The sequence below is a fragment of the Xenopus tropicalis genome, chromosome 3 (genome assembly GCF_000004195.4).
Source record: "Xenopus tropicalis strain Nigerian chromosome 3, UCB_Xtro_10.0, whole genome shotgun sequence".
Lineage (NCBI taxonomy): Eukaryota > Metazoa > Chordata > Amphibia > Anura > Pipidae > Xenopus > Xenopus tropicalis.
The window spans coordinates 107,672,213-107,697,663 of NC_030679.2; the positions used below are offsets into that span (position 1 = coordinate 107,672,213).

At 39.9% G+C, this 25,451-nt stretch overlaps 3 protein-coding genes across 3 annotated transcripts; 2 read left to right on the plus strand and 1 right to left on the minus strand.

The window, feature by feature from the left end:
• The first annotated feature begins 4,034 nt into the window (after positions 1 to 4,034).
• On the plus strand, positions 4,035 to 6,365 carry hypk (huntingtin interacting protein K). The gene is made up of 4 exons (NM_001127003.1): positions 4,035 to 4,203; positions 4,892 to 4,947; positions 5,581 to 5,632; positions 6,031 to 6,365. The coding sequence occupies exons 1-4, from the start codon at positions 4,042 to 4,044 to the stop codon at positions 6,124 to 6,126; spliced, it is 366 nt and encodes a 121-aa protein (NP_001120475.1). The 5' UTR covers positions 4,035 to 4,041; the 3' UTR covers positions 6,127 to 6,365.
• A 3,077-nt stretch (positions 6,366 to 9,442) lies between these two features.
• Positions 9,443 to 17,693, minus strand: mfap1 (microfibril associated protein 1). Its single transcript, NM_001011003.1, is given in 9 exon segments — positions 9,443 to 9,952; positions 10,562 to 10,651; positions 10,881 to 11,040; positions 11,205 to 11,365; positions 11,440 to 11,548; positions 12,734 to 12,921; positions 14,279 to 14,411; positions 15,161 to 15,380; positions 17,516 to 17,693. Coding segments are annotated over 9 exon segments (1,323 nt in total). The 5' UTR covers positions 17,598 to 17,693; the 3' UTR covers positions 9,443 to 9,772.
• A 58-nt stretch (positions 17,694 to 17,751) lies between these two features.
• Positions 17,752 to 25,088, plus strand: rpl37a (ribosomal protein L37a). Its single transcript, NM_001005137.1, is given in 4 exon segments — positions 17,752 to 17,779; positions 18,735 to 18,863; positions 18,967 to 19,049; positions 24,946 to 25,088. Coding segments are annotated over 4 exon segments (279 nt in total). The 5' UTR covers positions 17,752 to 17,776; the 3' UTR covers positions 25,010 to 25,088.
• The last annotated feature ends 363 nt before the right edge of the window (positions 25,089 to 25,451 follow it).

The following is a 25,451-nucleotide window of genomic DNA, read 5'->3' on the forward strand; positions in this document are numbered from 1 at the left end:
CTCAGCAATATAATGGGATTTCAGCAAAGCCAGTTGGTTACATTTTAAAAACCATATGCATTGGATATGTCTTCCACTGCCAAGACATAGAGATGCAAGCAAGTCAAGAAGCAAATGAATTATAAAAAATATCTGCTGAGGCAATACATAAGTTAGTGGCACTGACTGATACAGTTCTGCAGCTGCATCTAATGCACTGTAATTGTTGCTAGTTCCTAAATGAAGTACAAGTTTGAGTTCCATTATCTGAAATAGTTGGGACCCTTGCTTTTATGATCAACAGGTCTTTTTTTAATGTGGAGCTCCATTCTGTATGTCCACTAAAAATATTTAAACAATCAAAACAACATGCTTTACCGTCAATGTGGATTTATGCTGGAATGTTAAACATCAAGTATAGGCACAGTATTTATATTTGCAAAAAAATCATTCAGAGATAAAGAATTATTTGTTTTAATAGGACAATTTAGGAAATAGCATTATTGTCTTTCAAAGCTTTCTGGGTAGCAGGATTTTGAATAACAGATGTAAAGCTGTATTGTAATATGATTCGTGGGGGCACCTTATCTCTGTAGCACCCTCAATATTCAATAAACATTATGCTACCATACATAGGAAACACTTTTGAATGCAACTCACTGATGTCCTAATATAGAATGTGTTGGGTAGGAACAGACTTCAGGAAGCATACACGTTGTTAAGCTTATTAACTTTTTTTAGCCAGGATAACAAAACAGCCGACATATAGAAAGGAACATCAGGGACACCAACTAAGGACACTAACCTCTAAGAGAAGGTGAGGACACATTGGCAGAGAGTTATCCAAGAATGAATCATTTTTCATTAAAGCAGCAGTTACATAGTTAAGGTAGACTAATGGGGAATTCCACCAAAAAAAACCCTGTTTTTGCTTTTAGTATAATGTAGACAATAATAGCTCTAGACAATTTGCAGTTGGTCTTTATTTTTATTTTTTATGGTCTTTTAATTATTTAACTTTTTGTTCAGCAGGTCTCCAGTTTGGATTTTTGGCAGCTATCTGGTTGCTAAGGTGCGATTTACCCTAGCAATCACAGAGTGTTTTGAATAAGATACTGGAATATGATTAGGAGAAAACTTGGATAGAAATATAAGTTATAAAATATAACAATAACACTAGAGTTGTAACATCACAGAGCAATAGTTTTGGGCTGGCCTTCATTTGAAAGCTGTAAAGACTCAGCAAATAGCTCAAAAACTCTAAAAGGAAAAAATAATGAAGACCAGTGGAAAAGTTGATAAAAAAACGACCATTCTATAACATGCTAAAAGTTAACTTAAACGTGAACTATCCCTTTAATGAAGGTAAATTAATACATCATATACTGTAACACAAAATATTAAAAGAGCAGCAAGCAATCTATATAACCTGCAGCCAAGTGCTTGCCTCATTTATTGTGATCCTTAAGCTTTGTTGTTTCCAGGGGTGATCCTTTCCGTTGTCATGATGCATCTTGTATAGAGTGTGTGCGGCTTATTTAATCATTTGTGTTAACCAATCATATCACTCACATTTTCTCAAATCTGCCTTCCTATTTTATTCTATGTTGTTTCTCCTGGTTCCCTCAACTCCTACCAAATTCAAATCCACCCTATTTCAAAGCTTCTTTTTTCATAATACAGGTATGGGAAGTGTTATCCAGAATGCTCCGGACCTGGGATTTTCTGGAAAAGGGATCCTTCCATAATTTGGATCTCCATACTATAAGTCTATAATAAATAATTTAAATATTAATTAAACCCAATAGGATTGTTTTGCCTCCAATAAGGAATAATTATGTCTTAGCTGGGATCAAGTACAAGGTACTGTTTTATTATCAAATTTTTCATTTAATAATTAATTTATTTTTTAATTTAATTATTTGATTAAAATGGCATCCATGGGAGATGGCCTTCGCGTAATTTGGAACTGTCTGCATAACAGGTTTCCTTATAACAGATCCAGTAGGCCTTCCCCACATTTAGGGATGCACCAAATCCACTATTTTGGGATTCGGCCAAGAACCAAATCCTTCTTGAAAGATTAAAGATACTGAAGGGTTAAAAAGAAAAAAAATGTACCTTTTGATTTTAAGGATTTGGTTCGGCCAGGCACATGGACTTGGCCGAATCTGAATCCTGCTGAAAAAGACTGAATCTTGGCCGAACCCGAACTGAATCCTGGATTTGGTGGATCCCTACCCACATTATACCTAATCAACTTATATTATCCATTCAATATTTAACTTTCTATTTCACAACCTTGTCATCCCTCACCCAGTCTTGATCCTCAGTCATTTCTCAATTACTTTCCCAGTCTACTACATAGAATTTCATTACTCTCTCTAGTTTATAGCCTTTTATTTTTCCCCAGTTCAAACTTAACTCATGCCCTAAATATATACATATCCAGTACACATTTTATTGTGACCTACCGGACTACTCAAAATCAGCATCTTAAAAATCAGTTAATGTTGGAGACATGTTTAAAAAAGGACTGAGAAGAACACTTTATTTTATTCTTTTCCAGGCTTATATCCAATTTTATTAAGTAGTCATGTCAACAAGATACTTTTTTTCATACTAAATTTTAGCATAATATATTTGTAGAAAATGTGTTTGCTATGATTCAACATAAGTCCTGCGTGGGATCTTGTTGACATGACTATTTGATCTATGAATTGGACTACATCCAGGCATATTTATCTGGACAATACATAGGTTCCTACTTGGAATAATTGTTTTATTAACAGTATCCCATTATACAATGAAACACACACAAAAACTATGGTTGTGTGCAGTTGCCCAATATTTTGGCAAAACATGGAAAACGGAATTACATATTCCCTCTTAGCTGTGCTTTTGTGAGTGGACACAACAAAGTAAGGAGTGCACAGAAGTTTCCATGGAGCCTCATCACTGAGAAGTTACTCAGTTTTTTTTTTAAACATGTTTAAAAGAGATTGTTTTAATACGAAGCGGGCACGTTTATGAACAATAGGCAATTCTACAAGATACTTAAGTTTGTCTCATATTCAGTCATTTTATTTGACCTGGTGCTGTATAATCCAACAAACAGCTTTCCTCTGCAGAGACGTCAACTTTCGAGTCTTTACTTTTGGGTGTGTTTGGGCAACACCTTGTTTAGCCCCCAGCTCTGCCCTTCCCTGTCTCTGAGCTCATTTTAGGAGGATTTAGGTTCTTTTCAGTTGAATAATCGGATTGGAAACAAACATTTTGTGACTTTTTTGTATTTTTTGCGATTTTTTTCATCCCTTTTGTGACTTTTTCGTGAATTGTCGCAATTTTTTCGTAGCTGTTACGACTTGCGCGAATTGTCGCAACTTTTTCGTATTGAGCGCTAGTAAGCGGCGGGCAAACCTTTCCGATTTTTTCGCGACGGCTACGAAAAAGTCACAATTCGCGCAAGTCATAGCAGCTACGAAAAAGTCGCGACAGCGAAGAAAAAATCGCAAAATACCAATCATTACGAAAAAAACGCATTCGGGCACTTTCGATCCGTTCGTGGATTAGTAAATCGGCCCCTATTACTATGGGGAGTGGGACCAGATATCTTCTGATAAACATAGGAGTTTTGATAGGTCGGCATTAGTCAGTTGCATGAAATCAATTAAACTGTCAGCTTTGACTGCCGCAAATGTGCCCAATTGCCAACAAGCATTCTCTTGGACAAATGATTCTGTTAATCCTCATGCCAGAGTAAAACTACTAAACTACAAATATTATTTGTCTTTTAAAATCTTTAGACAAATATCTAAATATTTAAAACACCATTGATGCCCCGTTGTTTCTACGGTAGCAATCAATCTAACGTTTCAGCACAGGAGAAGGCAAAGTTTATGCAAGAACTTTCTTTTCCGGTTTAATGGAACGCATAGTTGTCCCGCCCCCTGCCCAAAGAACGATAGAGATCGCGGAAGTGACGAATGCAATAGGCCAAGAAACCGGAAGCGGCGATTGAAGCGAGTTTTACTGCCTTGTGTTCCGGTACAGGTGGGAAAGATGGCGGCAGAAGGGGATGTTGAGTTAGAATTGGAGACTGAAGAGAACTGCAGCGAGCGTCCTGCCGACAAACCGCGCAAACATGACAGTGGGGCCGCTGATCTGGAGAGAGTGACAGACTATGCCGAGGAGAAAGAGATTCAGAGCTCCAACTTGGAGACGGTGAGAGAGAAATAATAGCCTGGGTTATTGGAAAGGGCATGGACTGATGATCGTTTGCTCTGGATGGCTGCAATAAAGCAATACTTATGTTTACTGTCACTGTTAGGTTATTGTAGAAAGACAGTGGAAGATACTTGCTTGGCAGATCAGGCAGATACAGCTTTTAGCTGGTGTGCGGGGCAATCATTACATGAGTAGAGGCATTATTAAAGGGGAAATACTGTGCCAGGAGGAATAATGATTTCCTTGCAATTTACTCATCCACATATAGAAGGAACATGCTCTTACTAGATAACCTTTGCATTGGTTTCCCATATACTCCTAACACCAGCCTGGCATTTGACTCTCACTGGTTACCTGCCCTGGCTGCACTGTATCATGCCAGCCAGCTGCCATCTTGTAAGTGGGCATTACAGCAGAGCTGCAATTAGCTTCCTAAATTCTACTTTACTTCTGGGGAAGGAAGGTTAGAACAAACCCGTCCATTTGGAACAAGAGGTTACTGGTGTGCTAGACTTAAGGCCGAACTTAAATAAAGTTACCAGGGGCAACAAAGTGAGTGAGAATTCAACACTGCTTTCCCTTTAACTGTATTGAAACATTGTTCATACATTTTGAATGACTGCTTATGAAGAAAGAACTCTGTGTTCCAAGACTGGTATTCTAATCTCACCTGTCTTTTGTGCAGGCCATGTCAGTGATTGGAGACAGAAGATCAAGAGAACAGAAAGCAAAACAGGAGAGGTAATTGCAATACCATATACAACATTTTATACTGGCCCTTTCCATTGCATTGTAATCAGGTCTCATTTAAAATGTAGAATGGAGTTTTATAAAGTAGAGTATTACTGGGCAGTGTCATTACTAATGGGTTCAACAGATATGGACTGTTTAGCATCTGGTTGCTGTCAGTAAGCTGCGGGATCATGTAGTAGTGTCAAAGGCTCAGTGTGACTGAAACACATTGGAGAGGCTTTAAATTGTGCCACATACTTGGTACCCATGCCATAATAGATCTTGTTAGGAGTAATATAATGAAAGCTAATGACTCCTGTGGCTTTGTAGTAAGCAACCTCTGCTGTACTGTAGATTCTGGCAAGGATAGTTGTCCACTGGTGGCCTTTTAGCCTGTGTCACTAGTACACTGATTATCCAAAAATTATGCAGCAGTCTGTTGAATAGAGTGTCGCTACTACTTTTGAGGTTTATTGGGAGTGTTATGGTTTTTACCAAATATGAAGACTTCTCAATGTTCTTTTAGTGATGGTTCAAACACAATTTTTTTGATCTATCTGCTCAGAAGCTGCCTACTCGGTTCCGTTGAAATCGCAATAATTTTTATAAATACAATAGCTAATCAAGCTTCTATTTTTTCAGAGAAAAGGAGCTGGCCAAAGTAACAATCAAGAAAGAAGACGTGGAGCTTATTGTAAGTATGGATAGTGATCTGGGCAGGAGCCAGTGACTGTGGTATAGTCAGAAGTATCAGGATTGAAATTGTAACGTGCAAGAATATTACCTAGCAAAACTGGCCAGTGGATCATGTGTAGTTTGGCCATATCCTCAGGCCAACTTTTCTCTCTCGCCAGGCTGTAATTGGAATCGAGATTAGATCAATTGTGTATTTACTATTAGCTGGCATTAAGGTGGGGGTGGAAGAACCAGTAGAAGAGAGTGCTGGATAAACTGGAGAGTATTGGTGGCTGCTGTATGCAGATATGGTAACACTAGTCTTGCATTGGAGGCCTCTACTGAAAAATGATTTGTTCTTAAACAGAGCATTATAGTTATGACTTAGTTATAAAATGAGAATATTTTCATTTTCAGATGAATGAAATGGAAATCCCTCGAACAGCAGCAGAAAGAAGCTTGCGGGAACACATGGGGAATGTAGTAGAGGCGCTGATTGCTTTGACCAACTGATCTTCTGGATGCTGCACGGATTTTTATCTTGTTGAAGAAAATTTACTTAGAACTGAAAAGATTTTATACTTTCATTAAGAGTTGTGGACTTTATTAGGACATTAAACAGTGCTGTTTTCCTTCTTAGCATGATTATTTGGACATATTAAAAATAATGCATTATTCAGGGCTCCATTTCCAAATACTGAAGCCAACAGTAAGTGTACTAATTTATTTAGAATAAACACCATCTTTCTAAATACGATTCTGAGTGCTGCTTTAACTGGCCATGCCGTGTACACATCTCTGAAATAGTATGTATGTGATCGAATTCATTGCCATAATTATCATTAATTGTGGTGTTTTTTAACAGTAACTGTAGTGTTTTACTTATTTTTATCCCAGACATAAACATAGAAGACCTAAGTGTATTGTCCCCAAGAGTATCAGACCACATGGAGGCACACAGATTTCTCCCATAATAAGCACTTGAGTAAATTAGTGGCACACTGTATTTTGAAAGCATGCACTTTACACATAGAGATGGTGCCCATGGAAGCAATTGACAGCCCATTATTTATACTATATGGGTCCAGGTGACCTATACTTTTGCTGTCATGTACAGTAGAACCAAGGTCACTTACCCTTTTATTGAGAGATCTAGTGAGACAAGCAGGAAAGCATTAAAGGAGAACTACAGCCTAACTAAAGTAGTAGGACAGAAATGTGTTGTACATTATGTTTTTGGCTTCTGTACCAGCCCAAGGCAACCACAGCCACAGGGAAGATCTAGTCCCGCTCATCTGTTTCACTTCATGCTGGCTGAATTCTCTGGATGTGCAGGGGAGCCACAGTACTCAATACACTGCACTGTAGGATAGGAACTAATCAGCATCTAGGCTGACCTGATAGGGGACTGAAGCCTGTCTGTGCTTGTGTGAGTGCAAGGCTGTGATTGGCCATCTCCCTCCTGCTGTGCTTTAGGCAGGGACTGTTAGGACACGCCCACCCTTCATTTGAAATATGGACAGAGACCTGATAGGATCTATAGGGAGCTCCAATAAAGGGGCCATTTTTGCAGACTGTATTCAATGTGAAACCAGCACCATATATTATTCATAATTGCCTACAAAATTAGGGTTTTTTCCATTTATCCAATATGTCTCCTTTAAAAATAATAGAGTTAGCCCAAAGGGTACTAAAATGTTAATGTATGCCAGAAAGTCTAACCTAATAAAGCAGTAGTAAAGGCGTTTCTAGAATAGGCTGACCAGATAACCCTTTTATCTAAGACCACTTAAATAAGTGTTGTAGGAATCTATTTAGATCAGATTGAATTTTGGAATATGGAATTTTTATACGGTTAGTTAATCAGTAATCAATCTTAATTTTTGCCCTAACTGGTTTCTAGGCTTATCCAATACTCCCAAGGCTGCTTTAATAAATGGACAAAAGGGGCCCACCAGCACCTCATAGCATCCCTTATTTGTTGATCTGGGATGCTATGATCCTTTGGTACCCCTCCCCATGCCAGCCCCACAGTTTAGTGCTTAGTAAAAACACTAATATACAGTCATTTTTTGTTATTGTGTAAACAAAGACACTGTTTAACTAGGCAGTCCATAATGTAATATAAAAACAGTGACATTACTAGTCACTAGACAGGACCCGCTACTTCACAGCCGTTCCTATTGACTTTTAAAGGAGAACTAAACCCCTCTGGATGTGTGTACTATTTGAGATGGCCAGCTAAACACAATGTAAGGATAAATCACTAGCACACCTGGCCTCTCACAAAATGATCAGCCTGGTGCACAGTGTGGGGGGCAGCACCACCCTAAGTTGCAAAACTTCACAGAAAATCACTGGCACAACAGGTCATATTGCAAGCAGGCATAAACCCGCAAGGTTAAACCTTCTGTGAAGTTCAGCTAAACACAATTCCATTTGGTCACTGCCAATCTTAAAAGACCTCTGTCATTACCTGCAATCAGCCCCTGAACAAACTTAACCATATTCCAAAGAGCAACATTTAAGTAAATCTTCATTCCAAGCAGGCACATGTGCATCAGTCATTCTCCTTCCTCAAGCCCACAATTAATCTTTATGCAAATGGCCTTGCCTCAGATGCACAGGAAGTACAAGAAAGAAAAATGGTGCCCCTGAAGAGCTGAGCGTGTGGAGACAAGAGAAGTGGGCTAATAGTGAATCTGTGTAGGTATGTGTTAAACTGACAGCAGTTCACTTGGGGCACTCATTAACTAGGCAGAGGTGGGATTTGGAAATATAATTTATGTGAAGGGCTTAGTTCTCCTTTAAATCTAGATATAGTTCTGGTAACAGCAACAGTGATTTTTACTGATATACTGACTAGATACGGGCAAGATTTGATTTATTTACATACAGGCTGCAAGATATTAAAGAAGGCAGCGAATCTTTCAGACCCGGACCACATAATTTACAGGGTGAGCTCATTATCACTTCATTTGTATTAATACACCGGTGCTCATATTCATCCCCCCTCCTGTTACCGTATAACTGAGCCACTTAGTATTATTTTTAAGGCAACGAATCTTGACATTTAATTTTTGCCTAATAATAAGATGAACATACCCTTTTGTTCGTACCTCAGATTTTTTATATTTTTATCATTTGAGCCGTGTTTTCATGAGGCACAATCTATATTCCTTATGAACTAGGTGGGTACTCATTTAATCTGCGCTTGCTTGCATTTTCTCTGCGTATCCTGGTTTCCTCCCACACTCAAAAAACATACTGGCAGGTTAACTGGCTCCCTATATTGACTATGTGATAGGGACCCTAAACTGTAATCTACACTGAGACAGGGACTCATGATTGCTTTATATGTTACTCTGTGTGTCCAATGTATGAAACCCACTTATTGTACAGCACTGCAGAATATGTTGGCGTGTTTTAAATAAATGTTAAAAATAAATAATAATATTATTGACTATATGCCTGGGTGGAAAGATTTTCAAAATTTCAGATATTTTGCCCCAAAAAGTTTAACAGCAGATCTGTATATGACTGACCATGTAACTATAATGCATGAAGCCAACCCAAATTCACTTTTCATTATAAAACTACGTACCCAGGCAACTCTTTGTCACTTGTACTGTGCTTACTTTCCAGTCAGCAGATAGCATGTGGGACAATAAAAGGTCTTGCATAGACAGATACCTGTACATCAGACCAATCCACACAAGATGCTGAATGCTGGACATGAGAAAATGGACCAGTGGCTTTCATTACTGTACAAGCAAAACAATTATTTCACAGGATTGATAGAGGGGCATACAAAAATCGTTAGGAGATATGACAGAGTAACTTTTTTATTTACAAATATTATCAAATCTTGCCTCGGTTTCAGTGTTCCTGAATGTCAAAATGATTCTAACTAAAAAATACCTTTTATAACATTTTTGAAAAAACTGTGAAAATCTCTGTTTCTCCACAGCTTGGAGAATGCTTTGTGATTTGCTAATGACAAACCCAACAATTCATTCACACATTAAAAAAAAAAACATTACATTACTTGCAAATTATATATACAGAGTATGTGCAAGTAATGGTGGTCCTTGTTTATGAGCTGCAGTTCTTTTTATAACCCAGAAAATATGGACAAGTCCCTCATAGACACGGACATTTATGTCTTTCTTTTCTGCACAGTCGGCCTCTCAAACACATCCCTTACTCCTGCTGCCTTCTGTTTGAAGAACTTTGTGTTCTGTGGATTGTCCTGACCCCAAGCAGAGTCAAATGAAGTGGTGTCCTGATCAACCAAGTGAGTATATTTTGTCCGACCTGAACGTCCAAAATTCTTGACCTGAATAAAACAGATGATATCAATTTATGAACTGGATTGGAAAACCACAGATTAAAATCTTCCATGCTATGAACCCAACATAAATGGCATAAGTAAATTGTAGCCAGTGCAAATTAAGGACATGTTTAAGATATATTGGGCTATTGTGTGGGGACTAGCAGAGGATTTCACAGCTACTGGAAATGAAAATTTTGACAAAAAAGGACAGTTTAATATTTATAACCATTTTGCTCCATAATTTCCAGTTGACTAACATCTCCCAAGCAATTTTGTTTGCTTTATATATAGAATCACTAGAAAACAAACACTTCAGTTTCTTGCTTTTGGAAAAATATTCCATTGTATTTATGTAATGGAAACATTAAGGGGTGAATGCATAATGTTTTCCCTCCTGCATATATTTTATAACAGTGTTACTGATGGCTGGCAGTTTTAGACTTTGCTAACTCTTCATTGTTCACTACCACCTTCCTAATCACATCCAGTATCCCTCCTATACTGTGATAATACACATTTTTGTGTGGCCCAGTAAAACAGGGAATCAATCTAATACTTTAGAATTCAGGCAGAGCAAAAAAAAGTAAGAAACGGCAACATTCTTGCAATTACCTGCATGACCTTGGGCAATATAGTCTTATTAAAATGATCCTCCAAGGTGGGTGCACTGAAATCCCTTTTATATACATCTTCATCTCCATCCTATGGGGGGAAAAAAAAGACAAAGCTTTCTGTAAAATAAGCTTCTGTAAAATTCATCAAAATTTATCAAAATGTGAGAGTACCGAGCTCACCACAGAAAAATTCACCAATTTCCATAATATCAGATTTTTAGAAGCAAATTTATCAAATGGTGAATTCTAACATTTACTCTTTTAAAAATCCCACAGGAATGAATATAGAATGGGTAAATTAGTTAAATAGTTCTTACCATGAAGAATGCACCTCTGTGGTAATATTTTTGCAGAAATTTGTATTTCCCCTTCAGTGCCTTGTTGGTTATTATTTTGCCGTTTGCACGCAGCTCTGCCCGTCTTTCCTCATCTGTCATGTTACGCAGACGATCAACCTCTGCCTTTTCCTTCTCCATCCTGTTACATGACACATAAACAAAATAACATTTAACTTTAGGCACACAAGTCCAGGTAAACTGTGAAAGTTATCAGTATTATCCAAAGTGTAAAGAAACCATGGCAAGCAGTAAATGAGCCGTACAGTATGACTTTATCCATAGAGTCGGGATAGAAATACTTACGCCTCTCTTTCTTCTCGGTCTCGCTTGATGCGCTTTAACTCTCTTACTTTCCAGGCTTCATATTCCTCTTCATCATTCTCATCATCTGTGTTGAGGGCATCAAGGGCTGCCAGGGATCGCTTATTCTCTTCAATCTCCTTCTTTGTTTCCTCCTCTACAATCTGTACATGAAATATTGCAGTGAGGAAGCAGAAAGTTCTAACAAAACTACCACTGCATCAAGACAAATACTTACCTTCAAGGTGTATTTCCTTCTCTCCTCTGCCATTCGTTTTGTCTCTGCCTCCAGCTCCTTCTGTTTAAGCGCCTCAGCTTCTTTTTCCTGCACAGTAACTCTGTCTTTCCTGAAATGGTTACAGCAACATACTGTAAGCCCTTTGGTATTTAACATCAAGCAGAGAGCCATTTCATATATGGAAAATCACAGTTGCTATAATTTTAAATGTCCCAAATACATTAAAGATATTTTTTTTTCAGCCTGCAGCTGCATAATGCAGGTGGGTCACAAGAAAATAAGAGCAAAGATGCTGAGATAAAATGCAGGGGAGCAGGGGAGACTACCCCCTCCCAAAAAAAAAACAGATACTGCCCCTTTAATTTGTAACCTTGGAAACTGGGAGAACGTACATTACAGTAATTGTGACTTGTACTACTGATCTTGCTATGAACTAAATGAATAAATGCTGAAACACAAAGGGGGTGTTAGGGGTCTAAAGAAAAAAGAAAAAATGTGATTTCTACAAATAAAATTTCCCGATACAATTGAAATTAAAGGGAAGTCCTAAGCCTGCTTATATTTTAATATACTTTAAAATCAGACAGTTTTTAAACAACAGGGATTTTGGAAGTATGGCCTTAAGATTGTAAGCTCTTGAGGCTAGGGTCCTCCGATCCCATTTTTATTCTATAACCCAACTTTATATATAGGACACTGCAGAACACTGCACAACTTGCTGGTGCTACTTTGCAAGGCTTTCTGGTCTTTGCCATACCGCAAGTCAAATGTCACAGTTGAGACAACACAGGCAGAAGCTGTGCCTTGGGCTAGAGAAACCAAGCCTAAGAAAATTAATTATAATTAACAATCAACTGCCCCAGGTGCTGGCCAGAAGTTTATGTAAACGAAGAACAGAGTGCTGCACACACAGGGACTTAAAAAAGAACACAAAATCTTTATTAATCCAATCCATTAAAATGGATTAATAAAGATTTTTTGTTCTTTTTTAAGATCCTGTGTGTGCGGCACTCTGTTCTTCATATAAAATGTATCCTGCAAAAATGCACAATTAGCAATTTAAATCTCTTAATCATCATCTAGCATGCCCCTCACATCACTGTAATTTGTGTAAGTCAAAACCTCAACCAGATAGCAGTTAACATGTCAAAAGGATGGGCTATAAAATAGCAACATAAAACCAGTAATACATAGTGACCAAATGCAAATGGACTTAGCATGGCATTCTTTGAATCATAATAAAAGTCAATTTAAAGGTGAACCCACATTTAAGGCATACTAGAAAACCACTTACTTTCGGATAAACACAGGCTTGAGTCGCGGTTCCATTTCATCTTCACTGTCAGTGTATTCTTCATATTCAGACTCGGATTCCGATTCTTCCCCTGATCTGCCCTCATCCTCTACCTCCATCACTTCCATTTCATCGTTTTTTCTCTCTTCAGCTCTTTGACGCATCATGGAACGGCGCCGCTCTATTTCCTGATTACAAAGCGAGCAACAAAAATATTTTTGGAATCAACAGGAACCACTGACATGACAAATGGACAACCATGGAACTATACATTTGGTAAATGGGATGTAAAACAGACTGTTCTTATTAAGCCCAGAAGAAAGAATATTTCTAGCCTTGGTAACAAGTATACCCAATCTTATTTTTATGAAATTATTTCACTTACTACCAATTATATATTGTGACCCGTAGAAAAATGTAAGTCAATGGTCTAAGACAGCAGTGGGCAAAATAACCCAGTGCAGAGTCTTTCAGTGTAGTTATCAAATCAAGGTCTAACACATTAGGTCAGTGCTGTCCAACTGGCGGCCCGCGACCCCCCTCTGTGTGGCCCCCCACCTGTCTGGCTGCTTTGATAACTTAACTTTGTGTAAGCTTTAAATGGTATCAGTACTGGCCCCCTTCATGGTTAACAACTCAGATTCAGGCTGTAAACCCCCTGTATTGTTTAAAAATGTAATCCCCTGTGTTGTTCACACCTTTTAATCCCTACATTGTTCTTCCCATGCATTGTTCACACCTCAGGCTCAGGCTGTAATCACCCACATTGTTCACCTGTTCACACCCAAAAATAAACCCTGCACACTATAAAAAGAACATATACTGAGGTGGTACTGCAATTAAAAAGTTTTTTAATATATAGTTATTGTGCAGACTGTAGGAGCAGTGGCAGCATTGTGTCACTGTAGGCTGCCTGTGTTTGCCATACTCTGCCTGCCCTATGCTGCCTGTGTGTGCCACACACACAGGCAGGGTAGGGAAGGAAGAGTATCGCACACACAGGCAGGGTAGAGAAGGCAGAGTATGGCACACACAGGCAGCATAGGGCATACAGAGTATGGCATACACAGGCAGGGTAGGGAAGGCAGAGTATGGCAGGTTTTTGCTGTACTACCACCATTAATATGGCTATGGTTATGCGATAACATGGGTGTGGTTTCAAGTGGGTGTGGTTTTAAAAAGGGGAGTGGCCAAAACTAGCTTCCATTAGCGGCCCTCCACCACAGAGGCCAGAAAAATTCCGGCCCTCGGTGCCACAGAAGTTGGACAGAACTGCATTAGGTTATAGTTTGCCATAGAAAAGGTGACTTCAATGCATTATACCAAGAGAAACATGGTTTTGTTGCATTTATTTCAACAACACGTTTTCTAAGCCATTAGTAGATCTTACTCTAGCTAGTATAATTTTACTAAAAATCATTCTTGCCCATAACAAGCAGAAACAGAAATGAAAAATGAAATTGAAAATAGTCCTTCAGTTTTAATTAGAACTGAATGTACTTTATTATAACATAGGTTATTTGGCAAGGTTATATCATAGATTACCTCATCATCTACTTCTTCCTCTTCCTCCTCACTAGTGTCCTCTCGATCCATGCGCCAATCCTCTGCTGGCTCAGGCTCAGATTCACTTTCCCCAACTACTTCAGGCTCAATAATCTTCCGGTGCCTGGCCAACCTGTACAAAGAAAGCATTTTTTGTGTCAGAAAAGTGTCACCCGATTGCCCCATGGCTTTGCACCTTATACTGTATTAATAAAAAAAAAAAAAAAAATAGGGCACAACATCTGCAGAAATGCAAAGAAGCCTGTTACTACCTGCTTCCCTGCAAATTGCAGAGGAAAGACATTTTACTGCAACCCGTAGCACGTTCATAACAACTTAAAACATATGTGTTCAGCTGCATAGTGGTATTGTGTAATATCCCACAAGATTTGTCATCCACTTTGCTTTGTTTGCATTTAAATAAAAGTATGTTATTGCTCACCAGGCAAAATGTTAATTTGTGGGGCAATTAGATATTATAGTTAGAAAATATGTGAATGATAAATATAAATTTTGCCTATAGTGAACTTTTGTAGGGAAATGGCAGACAAGGGCTATGTCAGGCACTTTAAGGGCAGGGTTTTTTTTAGTTGCCCAAAAACACAGTCCCAAAGCAGCCCACCATAGACTAAAATCAGTGTCAGAAACCACACTGACTTTACAAAGTACAGGCATAGGATCTGTTATCCAGAAGGCTCCATATTTCAGGAAAGGCATCTCCCAAAGGCTCCATTTTGATCAAATGATTTGGATTTTTCAAAATGGGTGTATACTGGGTGTATTTACAGTTTAAATATTTTTTTAGTAGACTTTTGGGGGTCCAAATTTCAGAAAGATCTGGAAAATACCAGCAGTATTATCCTTTAAGACTGAAACAGTCACCTTTCTTCCACATCCTCGTTCATGCGACTCTGCAATCTACGTAAACGAGGATCGCTGGTACTTTCTTCTGGTTGTTCCTCCTGCTCGACCTCCTGTTCTTTCCCCTTCTTAATAAACTGGAACTCCTCTTCTTCCTCATCAGAAGACTCCATTGGAGCGTAATCGGGCCTTTTACCAGAAACATATCGTTTAACTTTGACTTTCTCCATTGATATTTCACCTGTAATAATGGATAGTGAAGTCCTTTAAAAACAGGTTAAAAAAAATCTTATTGATTTTAAAATCCAGCAACACAGTCTACCCCATGAGTTAAAAGAGGGCCAGTGACACTGCAATGCAGAATAGCAGCCAATGATAAACAAGTTGGGGTTTCAGTCACTCCCTACATATGCCTACTCAGTAGTTTACCTTTAAGGTAACTTTTAGTCATAGAATGCCCTATTCTTTGCAACTTTTCAATTAGTCTTTGCTTGTTATAGTTTTTTTAGTTACATGCTTTCTTTAGCTGTCAAATAGGGGCCTCTGAACCCAGCAGCCCAAAAAACAGATAGCTGCTGAAATTCCAAACTGAGCTTCTGGAAACCACACAAAAAGGTCAAACTGCAAATTTTCTCAGAATATCACTGCCTCCATCATACAAAAAGTTAATTGTTTAGGTGAACTACCCCTTTAAAAGAGAAAAATAGTTACAGTAAAATGATTTATTTGTATTCTGGTTTGCTCTATAGTAACACAATACTATTTTAACTACAGATCCCCTTTAAATGTAAGGATCACATGTCAAATTTAATTTATTAAAAAAAAAAAAAAAATTAGCAAGCAGTATCATTATACAGGTATGGGATAAAGTCTGACACACAAAGCCTGATCCAAATTTACCATTCAGAAAGAAACTACACATTAGCGTTTGATCAGATTTTGTGGATCAGACTTTATCTGACCCACAAAACCTTGTTGTGCAACAGCACAAGATTTTGTGGAATCCAATAAAATCTGATCCCCTCCCTACAGTTATGTAGGATGGATCAGATGAAGTCGGATGGTGGGTTTTGTTCCAGATTCACTAAAAGTCAATGTATCAGCCGAACTTGAAGGATGCTATCAGCTGATCTGACACCACCCTACAAAATCTCCTGTGTAAAGTTGATGCGGTCCCCGAACCAACTGCGACTATACCCATCGTTCTAATTCGATCGTTTGGCTCCAGGGCCAAACGACTGAATTAGGTGGGGATATCGGTAGAAGATGCGTTTGTTTGGTGACCTCGCCAAGCGAGTGGATCTTAGCGTGTACGGCCACCTTAACTTAGCTAGGGTATAGCAGATGTTCGATTGCAGAATAATACATTTTCCATTTGCAGGTACAAGACAAAAAGTATAACATAATCTTCTAAGTGCGAGCTCTGAATAAACAAACGCCAGAGGATACTGACGCACATTTAGTAGTTATGCATAGCACAAAAGAAGTCACACACCTATGACTGCACATTAGTGGAAAAAAGTGATAGTCTTAAGATCCTCAATTTTCACTTGAGACCTTAGTGAATTGCATGTGCTACATTTGGTAGATATCGGTGGTTTTGTACTGTATACCATGTATATTACGTACTGTATACCATGTATATTACGTACTGTATACCATGTATATTACGTACTGTATACCATGTATATTACGTACTGTATACCATGTATATTACGTACTGTATACCATATCACAAGTGTATCCCCTTATTTGGGGTTTCAGAGAGGGAAAAAAAGTATTTTTCTTCTGGCAGCCCAGCAAAAGCTTATTACTGCAACTGGCAGAGGAGCAATTTACTGCTACATTGTGATAGCATCTTGCACTGAAGGCAGATTGCCAACCTATACTTAATGCTATCACTGAGGCTTATTTCCAACACTGAGCATATTTACAGTAACCAATCAGCAGTTATCTGTGTATTGCTAGTAGAACAATAAAAGCAAATCGCAGATTGGTTGCTACGGGTTACTGGACTAGGGCAAATTGCACAGTCAATAGTCTCTATATTGGAATATGTAATCAGTCAGCACCAGACTGACATCTTTACCCACAACCCTCAGTGCGCAGACGGCGGAACTACGTGTTCAAGAAGTACCCCACCAAACACATAGAACTACAATGCCCCGACAGGTTTCTGGATTGTAGAGATTAATCTTTTAAACAATTTGGGCTGCACGTTGTCCACCGCGCCCAAAATTAACACTAGATACGATATTATGGCATTTTATAGATAAAGAAGCACTAGGTGTAGTTCCAGATGGAGGCTTCCCTGGCACTACACTATACTATATGGCTCTCGGGAGGCCGCAGCTTTTCAGTAACCCAAGGCTTTACCTTTTTCATTGCGAACCGGTACGGCACCGGCCGTGGACTGGATGGGCGGTTGCTTGCTTAGCGCGTTTGCTGAGGACGCCATTGTACCGGTAAGAAATCACAAACGACACCGAAAACAACAGCTCTTCCAAGTTGTGAGAAGCGCTGGAGGACTAGATACCATAGACTAATTCCCAACACTTCCGGCAACTTCCGCCCTTGCGTGCTAAAGTTGCGCAGGCGCGTTTGGCCCTTCCCTTTTCCCTCGGGTCCTGAAGCAAGATGGTGAGCCTTTGCGTTGTGGCGGCTTCGGCATTTATCAATCTGTCGTAATCCTTTCCCGGGAACGACCTTTTTGCACCTTAGACACCTTTCTCTGCAGCTACACATATACCCGCGCCCGTTGCTCTTTCTTTTCTTCGCGTCTCTTTAGTTTCGGGAAATATATGTATGTGTTTAGTTGATCGGGAGATTGAGGCCCTGACGATCACCGGTATTTAGTCACCGGCTTGCGGGCTCTTTGCTCCGTAGGGTTTGAATGTCAGTGTGTGTGCCTAGCCCGGCTGTTTAATTGGAATCAGTGGCTCCATAGTTTGCAAAGTAGCAGGGTCCTGGGGGGAAGGTGTAGTTTGTACTCCCGTAGTGATTGCCTTACACCGCAGCGCCATAGAATGGCCTGTACTTTCCCCGTCATTGTCACAGGCAGATTTTTGTGTTATATTTAGGTTTGCTGTACCATTACTTTAATAGAGACTCAAGGCCTGCCGCTCTTTCTGTACTTTGGCAGCCCTGTAGTGATGTGCGGCACTCAGCGAGCAGCATTATTATTATTTATATAGCGCCATCAATTTACGCAGAGCTTTACAGAATAGAGGGGTACAAAAGACAGAAGAGTTAACATGTACATATAAACAATTCATAATAATGGTTTGCAGTTACATTTGGATGAGGATCAGAGACACTAGGGGAGGGCCCTGCTCACAAGAGCTTACATTCTAAAAGGGAGGGCTGAGACATAATGTCAGGGACCATTAATCTTTAATTATATGCTGGGAATTGTAGTCCAGTCCAAGGCTTAACAGGATTTGTGTAATCCCTACAAGGCCCAGGTGAATCACACTGGGATGGAATTTGAAATGGAAATCTAGTGTGCGTTTGGGTATCTGAAATTACAAACCATACATTTGTTTATAGATTTGGCTGTGTCTTTTCTGAATGTATTTGTTCTGCTTCTTTCCAGGCCAAACGCACCAAGAAGGTTGGCATTGTGGGTAAATATGGGACCCGTTACGGTGCTTCCTTAAGGAAGATGGTCAAAAAAATTGAAATCAGCCAGCACGCCAAATACACCTGCTCATTCTGTGGCAAGGTAGGTGCCTTTTATAGAGAATACACATCTGCAGAATTGACTTTACAGCTCCAGAAGGGATATAAAGTGTAACTTTTCCCCTCCCAATCTGCACCCCCTCTAGACCAAGATGAAGAGAAAGGCTGTTGGAATCTGGCACTGTGGATCTTGCATGAAAATTGTAGCTGGAGGAGCCTGGACCTACAAGTAAGTTACTGACAAAAGTTAACTGGGCAAGAAACAACTATTTAGTGGATTTCATCATTGTATTTTGGTTATAATTATTTGTGTCCCAGACTGCGTTTGGCCTTGGCTGTGCACCAAACTCATACAGATCTGTGTATAAGCTGATCCTCACATGTAGTATGATTTCTTGGGGTTACACTTAAGTTAGCCATACTCCTAAAGATCTGCTCATCAAACCTTGTGCTGGACAATTTAGGCTGATCCGATTGTTTGCCTTTTAGCCAAATGATGGGATTGTAAAAGGCAGCAATGCAGGCTGTCTGGAGAGGACAGCATCAACAAGCTCTTGTAGTCCTCGTACCGACAGGATTTTTTAAACCTCTGTCGGATAGTCCGCTTGACTGGGCCCATACAGATAAGCTACCAACTTGGTCTGAGAAGGCCAAAACGGACCATCTTTACTGAAACACGTCCAGCCAGTTGCATTTCAGGCAAAGGACGCTGTAGAGTGCAGAGTGTTTGTAATAGCCAGCAGTAACAAGCTAAGTGGTTTGTTTAGGTGTACATAACATGGCAGAATGTCCTTGTGCAGTTTAGTGGGGATTTTAAACTATTCATATGAATAGGAAACAAGTAACCTGTAAACATGTATGTATAACTTTATTTATACAGTTACGCACAGGGAGGACAAATGTTATAATAAATTAATCAATAAATTAGTTGAAATATACAGAGATTAAATGCCATGGGGTATGAGACACCGCAGGAAGGAGGTCCCTGCCCGTAGAGCTTACAGTCTAAGGCAAGAGGCACCAATATTGCATGTGGTATGCTAGAAGTGCATTTTTTGGTTGTGACCAAGTGCTGAATGATGCTCCACAGGGATTCAGACAAGATTTAGTAAAGAGAACGGAAAATAATCTAACAAGAAATTAATTTTGCCTTAAAGGAGAAGTAAAAGGCAAAGTCACTTGGGGTGCCAAAATGTTAGGCACCCCCAAGTGTCTTTAATCGCCTACCTTCTACCCCGGGCTGGTGCCCCTGTACAGAGAGAACAGCACCAGCCCGGGGTAGCTGCCAGCGCTTCCTCCTTCCTGAACGATCGCATGCGCAGTAGAGTGAAAAGCCGAACTTTTAACAGAGAAGTCGGCTTTTCACTCTACTGCGCATGCGTTTGTCCAGGACAATTGACTGCAGCGCGAGTAGGAAGGAGGAAGCGATCGCTACAGGTACCCCGGGCTGGTGCTGTTTTCTCCTAACAGGGGCACCAGCCCGGGGTACAAGGTAAGCGATTTAAGTCACTTGGGGGTACACATCGATAAAACTTAGCTTGAGAAACTTTTTTTTTTTTTTTGAAGATCTGAATGCTTACTCATAGTACACCTGACAGGAATGATGGACATAAATCTAGGGTCTAAAACTGCAGCAGGAAAGTGTGAAATCACAGCTCTGTCAATTCATTGGCAGATGTAACCGAACTGTATGTGTGCCTTTGGTTTGTGTGTGTGTGTGTGTGTGTGTGTGTGTGTGTGTGTGTGCGCGCAAGCACAACAGCTTATCAGTTGGTGGGGAGGGACTTTGGTAAAATAGCAGTGTTTATTTTGGCATAGTCCTGTGCCACATATTAGTTTCACAGTGTTTATATGAAATTGGTATATGGTTTTGTATGTGTGTAGTTTGAGGCCTCCAATGTTTCTGCATTAAATTTCACTTCAGTCCTTTCGTTGCCACACAGTGTTGAATGTACCTGGATAATAATGCCATAGTACTGTAGATCCTACATTTGCAGTCAGCTGTTTGATTTGTGCCGTGCGTTTGTGCAGTGGAGCAGACCCAGTTGTTGGCACTAAAATTAATGTTAAATTACTAGAATATTGGTTTTTCAAAGCTCGGACAGAAAAGTCTCGTCGTATATTTTAAGTGCTGACGGCACAGAAACTGTAGCATCTAATTCAGTGGCTCATAAACAACATTTTGCTCACCAACCCCTTTGATGTTGTTACTCCCAGTGTCCTCAAAGTAGGAGCCCATTTTTAAATCTTTAGCTTGGAGCCAAGTTTTAGAAGCACTGAGACAGTTTTACCCCCAGCAGATCCTCCTGTAAGCGAGCAGACTATATAGGCCTACCAAATAGCCAATCGCCCTTATTTGGACCCAAAAACCTTTTTGCTTGCATGGCTCACCAGCACTTTTTACATCTGAGTGTGGCTCACGAGTTTAAAAAAAAGGAAAAAAAAAAAAGTCAGGGATCCCTGATGTTGTGTCTTTGCTGATTGATTTAACTGTAAACTATTGTGTCCTGGTGAGCTTTTAGGGAAACTACAGAGAATTCAGGGGTTATTGGTTACAATGGGGTTGTAATCATTACTTACTGTACATGGGGTATTTGTTGCAATCCACTTGGGGAACCAAAATTTGGAATTGTACGCGGTTACTCTTTATTATGCCACGTGCCACACTGTTTTCCAATGAGAAGCAGTTGCTAACATTTTCTTGTATTTTAAAAGACTGTTCAAAATTGTTTTGTGTACTATTGTCGTCTGGGGTCTAGCCTAGTTTCTAAACCTTTGGGAGGTTCACAGCATAGGCAAAAAGTACTTTGTTCCTGTTAAAGGAATAGTAACTCCAACAATGTTTAATATCAAGCAACCATTGTTTAAAGTAATGCCTATAATGTACTGTTGGCCTAGCCTGGTAAAAATTTTGTTCAGAAACGCTACTATGGTTCATATAAATACGCTGCTGGGTAGCCATTCAATCTAATGAAGAAACTATGTTTAGGTTACATAAAAAGTTCTGTAGAATACAACAGGAATACAAGCCGGACTTGGATTTCTTATTATTGAGTGCTATTCTTCATATAGATTGTAAGCTCTACGGGGCAGGGACCTCCATCCTCTTGTGTCTGACTCTTAACTTATTGCAACTGTATCTTTTATTTATTTGTGCTTATTGTAATACTTTGTATTTATCTATTTTAATACCCCTGTTTATATTAATGTATTCTACTGTACAGCGCTGCGTACATAAGTAGCGCTTTATAAATAAAGTTATACATACATACATACTATTCTGATATCTACTGGGAGCTGCTATCTTGCTCCCTTCCCATTGTTCTGCTGATTGGCTGCTGGGAGGGGGGTAATATCACTCCAACTTGCAGCTCAGCAGTAAAGTGTGACTGTAGTTTATCACAGGTCACATGTCTGTGGCACCCTGGGAAATGAAGAATATGGTTAGCCTAATGTGAAATTTTAAAATTAAATATAAAAATAATCCATTAAAAAAAAGATTTCAATGCCGGATTCTGGTGGAGAATAGTGATGATCTGTCCTGTTTCGCTTGACCGAAAAATCAGTGTAATGTGTTTGTCATGAGACTTGTCGCCTGTGTGGGTTTTTTTTTTTTTTTTTTTGGCACACGCCGAATTTTCACAGAAGTTTCTCAAAACATATCACCAATGGCGAAATGTGGAAATTTGCTGCAAATCCATGCCTGGCAAAAAAATTTGCTCATCACTACTGGAGAAGCTCTATTAACTGATGTGTTTTGAAAAAACATGTTTTCCCATGACAGTATTCCTTTAAGTATCAGTTTGACAAAATCAACATTATTTTCACAAAAGCAAATACCATACCTTAATGTTACTAGACTTGCAATTTGCCCACTTGTATCATTCTCAGGGAATCCCATATGTCTCCCTTTATAGCACAAATAGCTACTCGCATACTCTGCATTTCTATTGTTTGAAGGAACGCTGTTGTCCTGTTTGTTTTTTAAAGGAGAAGGAAAGCCAAAATGTTAGGCACCCCCAAGTGACTTAAATCGCTTACCTTGTACCCCGGGTTGGTGCCCCTGTTAAGAGACAACAGCACCAGCCCGGGGCACCTGCAGCGCTTCCTTCTTCCGCGTTGGCGCATGCACATTAGACTGAAAGGCCGAATTTTAACCAGAAAGTCTGCTTTTCACTCTAATGCGCATGCGCCAGCCCAGGGATTTCACTTCAGAAGAAACATGGAAGAAGGAAGCGATCGCTACTGGTACCCCGGGGCTGGTGCGGTTTTCGGCCTAACATTTTGGCACCCCCAAGTGACTTAGCCTTTCCTTCTCCTTTAAAGGGATGCTATGTCATCCTATTAGCCCCTGTATATAACACTTGTAGCTTAGCTCTCTTATTCCTCAATTCATTTAGAGCAGTGCTGTCCAACTTCTGCGGTGCCGAGGGCTGGAATTTCCCTCTCAAGTGGAGGGCCGCTAATGGAAGCCAGTTATGGCCACTCCCCCTTTTTTAACCACACCCATTTTATCACAATGGTGGTAGTGCAGCAAAAACCCAAATGCTTGGTCCTCACTGCGGGGATATCAACAGTTATTCATATATGAAAGAATTATATTATGTCATATTAAGACACACCCTTAAATCCATATGCCTCCTCCTCCCCTGTGGATAGCACAGCAACCCCCAGCAACATAACTACACACCTTAGGGACCATTTAATGGCTGTTTCCAACTACTACAAACTCCCAGAACAAACCACTGCCAGGTTCACCTCTCAGTCAGCATAGGGCAGGTAGAATATGGCACACACAGGCAGCATAGGGCAGGCAGAGTATGGCAAACACAGGCAGCACTCTGCCTCCCTTATGCTGCCTGTGTGTGCCATACTCTACCTGCCCTATGCTGACTGTGTGTTCCATACCTTCCCTGTCCTATACTGCCTATGTGCCATACTTTGCCTCCCCTGTGCTGTCTGTGTGTGCCATATACACAGGCAGCATAGTCCAGGCACTTCATACAATGTCTGAGGTGTGAACAGTTGAACAATGCGGCCTGAGGTGTGAACAATGCAGAAACTAAAAGGTGTGAAAAACACAGGGGATTACATGTTTAAACAATACAGGGGGATTACAGCCTGAATCTGAGGTGAGAACCATGCAGGGGGCCAGTTAATCTCAGTACTGCCATTTAAAGCTTACACAAAGGTAAGCCATCAAAGCAACCAGGCAGGTGGGGGGCCACACAGAGGGGGGTCTGCGGCCCGCGGGCCGCCAGTTGGACAGCACTGATTTAGGGCAATGACAAATTGGGAAATTGCCCTTTAACCATAATGCCATGGACCCTGGCAGTGCCCCTGTTGGTCAGATTATTGCAGTAGACGGGCAATTCTGTGTTTTGCCACCTGCTTGGATAGAAATTTCACAGGCAGCAAAGATTAATGCTGCTTTTTTAAATGTATTTTTATTTCTGTAGACAATTGTATTGTGCCAGGAGTATCAATTCAAGTGGAATCAGAAGTCCTGTCAAACTGAATCTTCTCTCTGATTTTTAGCAGTAATGTATAATTTGAGTAAGAAAGACAAGTTAATAGGGGTCAGTGGTTCAGCGCAAGTTATGATTTTGGGCAGGGAAGTGCTGATTATGGTGTTTCAGTACAATGGGGAATTGAACATTGTATATTTTTTTTTTAACTTTTGCGCAGACCTACTTAAAACTGCACACGGGGAGTGTTCTCCCTTGCAGTTATGGCTGTCACACAACCTAAAGCGTAGTCTCTGTTGGGCTAGAAATAAAAGCATGCAATCTATATATGTAATTGTGCTTGTTATCAGATAATGCAGTCTCCATGCTTCCCTCTATGCTCTGCTTCATTTTCAGGACTTATGCAAGGACAGCAAAATATTTTCTCTTGAACTCTTTTTGAATCTCATTCTCTGCTCTATACTCAATGCAATTACTGTGTCCTCATTTATTGGAGTGTCATAGTAATTAGGCTGTGCTGAAATAAAGCAGTTTTATTCTGGAGATCTGACAGATCGAGCAACTCAGAAATCCAATTATGGCTCCAGGCTTGTCTTGTACGCCCCAAATATAGTAGGTAGTATATATTGTCTGACTGATCCTGTTTTCTCTCTGCAGCACCACCTCCGCTGTCACAGTCAAATCTGCCATCAGAAGACTGAAGGAACTGAAAGACCAGTAAACACCACTTGTTCTTGAAACCAGTAATATTCCATCTGTTTTTCTGGACTGTTGTCAATAAAATTTGTTCTGTAAATGAAGAATTGTGTATTTGTTCTGCTCTGCGTGAAATTTAGATGGCTGTCTTTTTAAAGTCCATCTGGAGATCAGCCTTTTGGTAACTGCTCAAATCCCTTCACCCTGTTCAGTTCTGTGGTGTATGAGAGGCAATAAAGTGCATGTGTCGTGTATGAAGAAATTGAGCATTGCCTTACTTGACACTATATGCAGTCGGCTGCACCTCTCGGAAGTATGCAAGTTATTGTGGTAATTGTTTGTTTGGCTGGAGAAGAGACAATTCCTGCTTCATTGTTTCTGTAGTCAGGCAACCAGTGCAGAGGCTACAAGGGACACAATGCTTTCAGTAGCAATTCCCTTTACAAATAGCTTTATCGTATCTAGGT